General features: G+C 41.0%; 1 protein-coding gene across 1 annotated transcript; it reads left to right on the forward strand.

Moving 5' to 3' along the window:
- The first annotated feature begins 661 nt into the window (after positions 1-661).
- Positions 662-9,699, forward strand: polr3h (polymerase (RNA) III (DNA directed) polypeptide H). Its single transcript, XM_061710992.1, has 6 exons — positions 662-1,002; positions 3,257-3,353; positions 3,975-4,061; positions 6,317-6,380; positions 6,524-6,764; positions 9,047-9,699. The coding sequence occupies exons 1-6, from the start codon at positions 892-894 to the stop codon at positions 9,095-9,097; spliced, it is 651 nt and encodes a 216-aa protein (XP_061566976.1). The 5' UTR covers positions 662-891; the 3' UTR covers positions 9,098-9,699.
- Positions 9,700-11,072: the final 1,373 nt, after the last annotated feature.

Genomic DNA, 11,072 nt, shown 5'->3' on the forward strand with positions numbered 1-11,072 from the left:
GAAATGGTGTCAACTTCTGAAAAAATACCTACATTTGTTGAAGGATGGTGACTGATGGTTTGCTGCTGTACTGAATTATGTGGAGGTAACTGAAATGGAGCATTATTATCTAGAAATATAATGCATGTTGCTCCACATATGAGTAGGAAACATTTAGGCTGAATATTAAGTTTTCTTAATGGACTTCTTATTAAGTGTGCTTCTACCTACAGAGCTTATATGTAGAGTTGAACAGAAACAAAATACGGGGCAATTTGCCTGACAAAATGATCAATTTTTTTTTTATTTGATTTATTTTATTTTTGTACATGCAAAAAAAAAAAACACTTCAAGAGAAGTTTAAGAAAACACAACAACAAAACAAAGAATTTCATCCTTTAGCAGTTGATAACTTAATTTACATGTGCAAAAAGGAGTAGGAAGAAATGTAAACTTAGTTTTCATTTACATTTACATTACATTACATTACATTACATTACATTACATTACATTACATTACATTACAATGTAAATGAAAATATTATACCTGTTTAAAATCTTCAATTATGTATATAAAATGAATACTGTTACCTGTAGAAATCGTTTGACTGAATGAAATGCGCACTGCGCCTTTAAGAGTCGCAGAGCTGCGACCTGTCGTAAAGGGTTGCCATAGCAACGAATCACGTGGAGCCGTCATGGCTGCTATCCTGTAGATACTAAGTTGTTGATCATTTGTGTAGCTTTTAATTTTGACTGTAAGTTGCTTTAGTCTTTGTCTGTTTTTAAGATACGAAGCTGTGAAGATGCTCTGCCGTTAGACCCGCGGCTCGAGCTGCTCCTGCGCCGGCAGCGCGTGTGTTGCCGTGTGTGTGTTTACATGCGTTCACGTTAACAGCGTGGTGTCTCGTCATGTTCGTGCTGGTGGAGATGGTGGACACCGTCCGGATCCCCCCCTGGAGCTTCCAGGCGCAGCTAAACGAGGCCGTGGCCGAGGAGCTCAACAAGAAACTGGCCAACAAGGTGAGCGAGGCCTCTGACCCCAGGACACTGGTGTCATCATTAAAGCATTAAAGCAGAGCTGCAGGCTCTCATACCCAGTACTCGAGTTGTAAAAAACATCAGGGGGGATGGTGGATTTTATCATATGGGGACAGATAATTTGTGCTGATTACAAATAATATAATATATTACAAATAATAGCAGTGACCAAAACACCTGCAGAAATACTGCAGGAATGACACAGCAGCAGTTAAATGCAGCCTTCTGTAAGCTTTAAATATCCACTGGGCTTACATCAAATACATCAAAACACAACAATAAAAAACACTTTTCTGAACTTATCAATATGATTCTGTCCTTCACAGGATAAGTAAAATGGATCACTGCAAAAACTCAAAATCTTAACAAGAATATTTGTCTTATTTCTAGTTAAAATATCTCATTTTAGTAAAGAAATCTTATTACACTTAAAACAAGACTCATCAACTGAAAAAACAACAATTTTCACCTGTTTCAAGTAGATTTTCTCTTAAAATAACTAGAAAAATCTGCCAGTGGAACAAGATTTTTTTTTTGCTTGCAATAAGAAGATAAATCTTGTCCCACTGGCAGATTTTCCTACTTATTTCAAGTGAAAATTTACTTGAAACAGGTGAAAATTGTCAAATGTTATTTTTCTAGTGTTATTTTTGTGGTGATGGCTGTAAATGTTGAAATAGCAGTAAAACCACATTCATTGATGAAATGACATAAGGGATGGAAAGGGGGGATGGCAGTTTTACAGGGGGGATGATTTTGACCGTTTTTAATTCAGGGGGGATGCCGTCCCCCCTCATCCCCCCTCAACTCCAGTACTGCTCATACCCGAGCACAGCTTTCTGAGTCCAACAACTAACTCACTTCCATCATCATAGTCTTTATTTAATCAGATGATTCCACTGAAACCAGTCTAAAAGTTTATATCATCCAATGGAAAGTCTTTACAAGTCAAATATCAGATGGCCAGTCCTGGAACATGGAGTGGTGATTCCCTCTAGCAGGTTAAGACAGGAGTGTGTGTGTGTTTGAGATCTTTTGTCAAGAGTGGAGATCATTTATACAAAGTGAGAGAAATAAAGATTTTCTCATGTTTGGAGGAAGGGCTGTAATAAACCATGCCATCTACTGTCTCCTGAACTGTTATGTAAGTGGTTAGAATTGCCACTTTTGCCCATAAAGTCTGAGAATTAGTCCAGAAGTTTTTGGACAATAGATTTGAAGTAAAATAATGAACAAAATGTGAACAAAATCTAGACTTTCAGCTTTATTTTAAGATGTTTTAGATTAACTTGCATCACCTAATAGTATAATATAATGATGTAACCTGATAGACACTCAAAGCATCTATTAGGTTATAATGCTAATTCTTATCTGTTTTTATTCTTTTTTGTTTTAATTGCATGGCATTGAAGACTAGATGAAGAGAGAAAAGGTATTTTAATTCTTCTGTTTGTTTGGTGCCAATAGCGAATTAACAAACAAATCTGTGATTTTACTATTTAGTAATTACATCCATTTGTAACAAAGTACCTCCATTTTCGGGGACTCAAGAAGTATTTGGACAATGTCCATGGACATCACCACATTTTGACCTGCCTCCATATTGGATTTCTTTCCCTTCCAAAAGTCTGCAGTTGCTTCCACAGTGGAGCTCCAGGTTATCTGTTTTGTAGCATTTGTCTGAATGTGATCAGAGATTATAGACCTGTACACCTCAGGATTCTTCTTCTGTCAGCAGTCACATCAGCAATAAACACCAGTGAGGCTTTTCCACTGGCAGCCCACACCATAACCCGCCTCCACCATGTAGGAGACACCAGATGTGCGTGATTTAGATCATGACTGTTTCCCGTTCTTCTCCATAATGACAGCCTTTAGTTAAAGCTGAAAGTCTAAACTTTGATCCCATCTTGATTGTTTTGTTTCGAATCCATGGTGGTGTTGTGTAAATGCAACATCGTAAAACAATATGCAACGCTTGTAAAGCGCTAATCAGGAAGTTTGCCACAGCATTGATGTAATACCGTACTTTCAGATGTACTTGTACTAAACCACACTGGGTTTAACTAAAGCTGACATCATTGAATGATCATGAGCATCTTTTTATGCGTTACTTTTACTTTATGCTTGTTTAAAAACTGTTTCACGCTGCATAACATAACACGGCCAGGATCATCGGAGTGTTGCATCAGCGAGTTGCTACTCCGTGTGCTGAACCTGATTCTTTCAACGTCAGGTGGTCTACAACGTGGGTCTCTGCATCTGTTTATATGACGTCACTAAACTGGAGGATTCCTACATATTCCCAGGAGACGGCGCCTCACACACTAAAGGTACAACATATATCGGCTCTGACGGAGTTAAAAATGAGATGCACTGATTAATGGACGTGTGATCAACAGACTGTAAGCTCATGTGTGTTTGTCATCAGTTAAATGATAAAACAATAGTTTTTTTGGCAATTAAAAGCATCATATGCACACTTCTGAAAATATATATATATATATATATATATCTCAGTGTGTTGAACTAAAAGATCCTTTTTTATTGTCACTCAGTGCATCATGATGTTGTGTCACAGGGGAAAAAAAATCATACGTTCAGTTTGGATTTTATTCACTGAAAACCTGAAAATAGCAATTTGCGCTTCCTTTTGGGCCCAAACTCTGATGAACCAACTTAATCTATAATTATGTCCAATGTTAGGAAGTGAAAAAAGGCTAAGAAGCTATATTTCACAGGTTGAATAGAGTACGGTTGAATTGTTGTTGATAATTCGGTGGTAAAGACCCGTTTGTGATCAAACATCAGATGCATTGAAGTGAAAACTTTTCCCCTCACTGTTAATAATCAACCCTTGAGGTGAACGTTGTCAGGCTGCACTGGTCCTGAACCCCTCCAGACCTTCCCCACCGGGGGACACGACCCCACTTTACCTTGGGTCTCTGTGCCAGTTCATTTCAGGTACGTGGTTTTCCACCCCTTCCCCGATGAGGTCCTCGTCGGCAAGATCAAGTACTGCAGCCAGGAGGGAGTTCACGGTAACGCTTATCTTCCTGTTTCAGCTCTCTGAACAAATGTGTTTGTAAGTTCTTATATTAGGATCCAGCACTGAAACAGTGAAACAAAGTTTTCGCAGTTACTGTGTTTTTGCACCTTTTGTGAAACAGTCCGTGTCATCACACTTCCTGAGTTCATCAGTGTCTTGTTAATAGTGACAGAATGGTAATAAATCTTCATGTTGTAGATGCTACAATCAGCAACTGTTGGAAATGTCTGCTTTAAAATGACTTGAAGCAGCACAAAGAGGTTTTTCATATTAAAAAATATCAGTCTCAGTTTTATTTGAAGGAGTATCTGCTAACTTTTAGGAAGTTTTCATTTAGCTTTTGGAGCATTCGATTTTCCCTGTTTGCAAAATCACCCACAGTAATGCTGTATCCGGTTCAGATCGTCTTTTGTGACTACTGTGTATCGCTTTACGATGCTATGTCACACATGAGAAATGATGCAGATGACTCACAAACCGCAGAACCGACTAAACGGGTGAGCAAGAGACACCAGAAAGTAAGGACAGAAGAGACCGGAAGACCAAACGAGAGAAAAACTTAGCGGCAGAACAGCTTTGCAATTTTTTTCCGCAGCCAGATGAGGTGGCTCGGGCATCTGGTGATGGGTTGGATAGAAGTAAGGCTAAAGGTATAACATAGAACTGATCATGGGTGCAGATCCCGGGGGGGACGGGGGGGACATGTCCCCCCCAATTTCTGAAAAACATGAATTGTCCCCGCCAATAAAAATACCCTAAATTATTCAAAATTGAACAAATCTATTTTCAGACTTAAAGGTTGAATATGTAGAATATTTATTAAAAATATATTTCTAAAAAAATAATACATCCACGGTGCGTTTTGAGGTGTACAGAATGAAAGTATTGCTACTCCATAAATATTTTTTTTTTAGTCTGAATTAATATTTTTTAAAATTTTTGACTACATGCCCAAAACCCTTAAAATTATGATTTACGAATATAACAGTTAAGTAAGCAGTGACACACACTGGTGGTTGTTTAGGACAAATAAACAAGAAAGGTAAGCACAATAAATGATTCCCTGTGCAGTATTTTTTGGCGAGCCTTTAATAATGATAATAATAATGACTTGGATTTATATAGCGCCCCTCAAGGCACCCAGAGCGCTTTACAGAGATCATTATTCATTCATACACATCCTCACTGGTGGTGGTAGCTACGTTGTGTAGCCACAGCTGCCCTGCAGACTGAGGGAAGCGTGGCTGCCATATCGCGCCAAACGGCCCCTCCGACCACCACCAACATTCATACACATTCAAACACATTCACACGGGGCAACCAATTTATGGTATGAGTTGCATATTGGCTAAAAATTAAAATCACGTTGGTCCCCCCCCCAATCCTGACCTCGGATCTGCACCCTGGAACTGATATCCTATACTTTAAATATCAGTCAAACGCTGAAGGAAGAGTCTGGGCTTCTCTGCTTAGCCTCCTGTCCCAATGAAACACCTGCAGACAAGCGGTTGAGGATGGATAGATGTTACACCTCTGTACCACCTTGCGAGGTAGGAACAGATCCATAACAGGGGTGAGAGAGTGCTCTATATAGTGGCAAAGGAGAGAGGCTCACAATAGGGCTGCAAACTTTGAGCAGAAGGTCAAATGGGTCAAATGGGTCATGGTGACAGCGGGTAGACAGCCCAGTAGGACGTCTGACAGTGTTCCGGCTCGCCATCAGAAGGCCAAGAGACAAGCTAAAAATGCTGCAGGAAAAAGGCACCACTGGTCTCTGCCTCTCCGCAGTGCTTGAGGCTTTACAACGATATGAACGCACAGTCTGGGAAGGGAACATGTGAATGCACAGCTGCAGCGGGTGCATGGATGGGGAGAAAGCAAAGGGGACGTTTGGTGTGTCTTTATACCCGACCGCTGTGGGAAAGTGGTGCCAGACAGAACTGAAAAATAGACCTAACCTCCTCGCCTTTGGGAGACACGCTGAGATAAAAACTGCAAAAGCTCCTTTGTGCTGCTTTAAGAGTGATTTGTCCAAACACAACATTGTAAGAAAGAGATTTAAGTCACTTTGATGTTCGTCACTTGTCTGATTCTAGTTGTTTCATAATCTGAAAATCCAATCATGGCAGACAAATCATTTATTCTGAGTAGTCACCTCATTTATATTACGGTTTTTTAAATTCTTCTAAACTTAGAAAAAGTGACTCCAGGAGACTTTGTTGATGGCGTTTCTGTTCTGGTCCGCAGTGACGATGGGATTCTTCGATGACATTCTCATCCCACCGGAGTCGCTTCAGCAGCCTGCAAAATTGTATCCTGACCTCAAACATGAAGGGGCGTGGTTTGACCTCTGGCAGTTTTGCTGCATTTGATTGATGCTTTGCTGGAACGGCGTTGAGCGGGAGGTGAGCGTGAGTTCAGTTTAACGGGACCGTTCCTTAGCTGCGGCCTCAGTGACGAAGCAGAGCAGGTTTGGCTCTGGGAGTACGAGACGGACGAGGGAGCGCACGACCTCTACATGGACCAAGGAGAAGAGATCCGCTTCCGCGTGACGGACGAGGTCTTTGTGGACACGTCGCCGACGGGCCCGGCCACAGCGGAGCCGGACCCCAAGGCACAGCCGGGACAGGCGGCGCCGCCGCCTCCGCCGGCAGAAGAGAGCGGGGAGAAGAAGGAGGCGCCGTACACTCTGATCGTAAGAATCACGCCAACGTGTTTTATATATATTTTCTATATTTTTCTACATTTTATATTGCTCTTTTTTTTTTTTTTATTATTTAGCTATTTATTGGTTATTTCTATTTTAATTTTTTTGTATTAACTGTTGAGCGTGTGTGTGTTTGGCTGCTGCACGATTGAATTTCTCCTCTGGGAGATAAATAAAGTATTCTATTCTATTCTATTCTATCCCTGGCTTCTTAGCACCTGCCTGAAATATTTAGATAAAACTTCTGTAATTAAAAGCAGTTTTCTTTCAGATAAAAAAAAAATCTTAAACTCTCTCTTAAACCGTGAATGACAAAAAATAAACTGCTAGTACCTTCTCTTGTTTTTATGACAGCTTGAATTCTTTGGGGCATAAAGTTAACCAATAAATGTTCTTCATCAGTCAGGTTTCAGCTCTGCTGTTGAGCAGTTCACCAGGTGTGTTTGCAGGTTGAAGCCTCGTCGTTGATCCTTTTGCAGGTCTGCGCTGTTTTTACCTCGGGCTGGAGCCCGTTGGGCTGCGTCCCACCAGAAGAGCTGTGGTTGGGTTTTTCATATTGGTTCGACTCGCCCCGTCCCCAGGTCCCACGGGGAGCCAAACGCAGGCGGGGCACTTGCGAAGCACTGCCTTCTGAGCTGGATTTGTGAGATTATGAGTTTACCCAGAGGTTTAGAGGTCGCCTGAAAACCGTGCAGTAATCTGCACATTTTAAAGATATATACGTATCTGGCCGTGTCTTTGTCCTTCCTGGAATTATACATATAAAAAGGTTGATTTATATAAAATAAAATCTGCTTTTGTGCTTTTAAGCTGAAGCTCTCATTGTACGTGGCTCAAATTTTATCCGCAGCCTCCACAGGTTGTAAAGTTGAAACCCACTCGTGATGTGTTATTTTGGAAAATACAGAGTATTGTCTGTGACTTCCCGCTAGGTCAATCTGCTGTGTGTTAGTTGATGCAGATTAGTCACAGCAGATCACCAAAACGGACAGGACGGGTATTTCTAGGGAAGCAGACGGACGATATTCTGGGATTCCTCTGAACTGCTCTGTGGGTCTCTGCTAACTTACTGTACTAGAATGACTGGCGTAGTGCAGCTCTTTGGCCGGTGGGACTCGGGGGTCAGGGTGTCCACCTGTGGTCCTGTGAAAGACCGGCGAGCTGTCCTCATCCATCCATCCATCCATCCATCCATCCATCCATCCATTTTCTTAATCCTGTGCAGGGTGACGGGGGTCTGCTGGAGTCTATCCCAGCTCATTTCAGGCAAGAGGCAGAGGTTCACCTGGACAGGTCACCAGTCCATCACAGGCCCGGATTAATATCATTTACAATCATATCTTGTTTTATTTCCATCCATCCATCCATTATCTATACCTGCTTTATCCCTTGCGGGGTCACGGGGGTCTGCTGGAGCCTATCCCAGCTCATTGTGTCAGATTGTTTTATTTCACTATATATATTTTTTGTTTTGGTATAAACAAAATAGCTGAATGAATATTCCACATTTCTTACCAGGATGTACACTAACAGAGAGTTTGTTTGTGTTGCTGTAGGGCTGGGCGATATATCGAGATTTTAATATATATCGATATATTTTCAAACGCAATATGGTACGAGACAATATCGTTTATATCGATTTAAAAAAATTTCGATTTTTTTTTTAATGATTTTGATATAGCTTATTTTGTGACAAATTGACTTGAATGTTTTATTTGAGATTTGCACAAATGTTTTGTTATTTGCACAACTGTCAACCTCAGTGGAAAAGTCTGCCTGTTACTGTCTACATTGTATTAATTGCACAGGGTATTTTAATTTAATTGTTATGCAGGAAAAGGATATTTGTTTTATTTTATTCAAGAAACATTTTTATTCTATATATGCAGGCAGTTTATTTTTGTTTCATTTGTTTTATACATTTTGATATTGTGCAGACCTTTGTTAATAAAGGAACCTGTGTGACATTTGGCACGAGGCTTTGTATTAAAACTGACAGTTTTTTAAGGGTTTGCCTCAGAAAAAAATGAAGCTAACAGAGATGCTATGCTATAATGCTTTGGGGGAAACCCCAATTATGGCACAGAAAAAATATCGATATATATCGAGTATCGCCATTTAGCTAGAAAATATCAAGATATGACTTTTGGTCCATATCGCCCAGTCCTATGTTGCTGCGACGGCGCTCTCATTCTGCTGTTGGGTTTGGCCGTTAACCACGAAGTTTCTGGAGTAATGAGTTCATCCTGACCTTTTCTTGTTTCTTTCAGGGAACCATCTGTGAGCCGGGCCTCGGGCTGCTGTCGTGGTGGAACAATTGACCCTCCAGAGGAGGAGGAGAGAGTCTGGGGGACGACCGTGGCTGATCTGAGATACGAGGGACAGCCGGCAGAGGACACACACTGCTGTCGTTTGGTCCCAGGAGTCCGGATGCAGGAAAGTGGAGCTGCAGCGTGAAGATGCTGTCAGTGACGTCCCATCTGATGCACTGACTCTGGTTCTGCTCCGACTTCTGCCCCAAACACACCAGCATCATGTTTACATGTACAATTAGCTCTTATTTGTTTTGTCTTTACGAGAGAGTTTGTGAAATCTCTAATGTTATTACTACTTGATCTGAACCTGAACATGTCATAATGTGTTGATAGATGAAGTTCCTTAATTCTGGGTTTACAGCTGGATTAAATGTCAGGGATGAGTGTGTTGAGTTTTACTGAAAGAAACAGCTGAGTGACATTTGTGTTGACACGAGTCCAGGTCATATGATGTAAAGATCTAAAGAATGGAAACAATAATTACAGGGAAAGAGTTTCTCATGAAGAGTATTATTGCTCCAAGATTCTTGTGAACGCCCTTCCAGTTTATTTATCAGCTTTTAATTTAGATTTGTTCTGTCTTGTCTCACAGTAAAAAATGTATTTCACCGGTGGGAGTGGCTGTGGTCTGTGAATTTATCACTCTGTGTGATTATAGCAAGTGTGTAAGAGGAGATTAGCTAGCAGCCTTTTAAATCCCACAGTTTTTAGGGCAGTGAAGGACAACGTCCTGCGTGTCTACAGCAGATCTGCATGTCATTGTCACTGTTTGGTTTTGGCTCATACACACACACACACACACACTTGTGCGTATTGTAACAGAAACGCAGCCGTGCGTGTTTAACGTGACATCTCTGTGGCCTGCTGCTGCTTGTCTCGGTTGTGAAACGTGCACCACAGAAATGCTCCGATTGCATGAGACCTGCGGTGCAGCTGGAGAGATTAGGAAATGTTCCTCAGAGAAAGTGCAGTTTAAGAAAGAGGAATATGTTTCTTTATGTTATTTCTTTCACCACCTCGTCGCTGAGTTTCAGCTCAGTACGAGTGCATCTGAGCTCCTTGCGGGACTTGAAATAGTTACGATGGTTTTCTGAGTCTGCAAGGAAGAATTAATCTGAAAAGTTAAGAAACTGATTTTCTGGACGACCCCCAAACTCACCCTCCGTAACTGTATGCAACAGTCAGTATCCCCTCTTTTAATCGTATTTATTTATGGTAAAAAACAATAAAATAATCTGATTGGGTCTTAGGCAAATACAACCTCAAATGAACAATATTAAAAATGTTTTTTTTTTATTGTGTTGATTATCTATGAAATGAAGAAAGTCCGTAAGATAAGAAAAGGTTGTGGGCAGTACAAAGTACCCCTATGAGTCAGAAGTTTGCAGGATCTACTTATAACAGCCAGAACTTGTTAAATAGGTGGGAATCGGATGGAAGAAGCCGGATCAGGAGGGAACACTAGCAGATGAAAAGCTCTGAGATGTAAACTGGGGCGAAGCCTCGTAAGGGTTTGAAGGTGACCAGGAGGATTTTGAAATCAGTGTGAAATCTAAGGAAACCAGCGAAGGGAAGCGGGTTCAGGGGAGATGTGCTCATACTTTCTGTCCCGGTAATGAGTCCTGCTACAGGATGTTGAATTACTTGCAGGTGACGGAGGGAACATTGACTGATACCTAAATATGATGAATTACAATAGTCAAAGACAGAGAAGACAACAGATTGGATGAGGTAGGACTTTAGAGAAATAACCTGATTTTTAGCTGAAGTTTTAAGCGTCAGTTACATCATTGCCTCAGTTCATTGAGGTGTTTGGGAACTGGGGAGTTGAAATGCAGTGACGGCACCTTTCCTGAGGTCCTGCCACAGTATTTCTAGGATGAGATCTGGACTATGTTTCAGTCACTCTGACTCAAGTAGATTTTCTGGTGTGCTTCAAATCATTGTAGCAAATCAAGTTTTATCAAATCAAATCAAATCA

Source organism: Cololabis saira, chromosome 21 (genome assembly GCF_033807715.1).
Source record: "Cololabis saira isolate AMF1-May2022 chromosome 21, fColSai1.1, whole genome shotgun sequence".
Taxonomy (NCBI): domain Eukaryota; kingdom Metazoa; phylum Chordata; class Actinopteri; order Beloniformes; family Belonidae; genus Cololabis; species Cololabis saira.

Bases quoted from the DNA above. Each gene is read 5' to 3' on its own strand.
- polr3h (XM_061710992.1), top strand. From the start codon at position 892: ATGTTCGTGCTGGTGGAGATGGTGGACACCGTCCGGATCCCCCCCTGG. The intron at 1,003-3,256 runs GTGAGCGAGGCC...TTTCAACGTCAG, and splicing joins ACAAGAAACTGGCCAACAAG to GTGGTCTACAACGTGGGTCT. The intron at 4,062-6,316 runs GTAACGCTTATC...TCTGGTCCGCAG, and splicing joins CAGCCAGGAGGGAGTTCACG to TGACGATGGGATTCTTCGAT.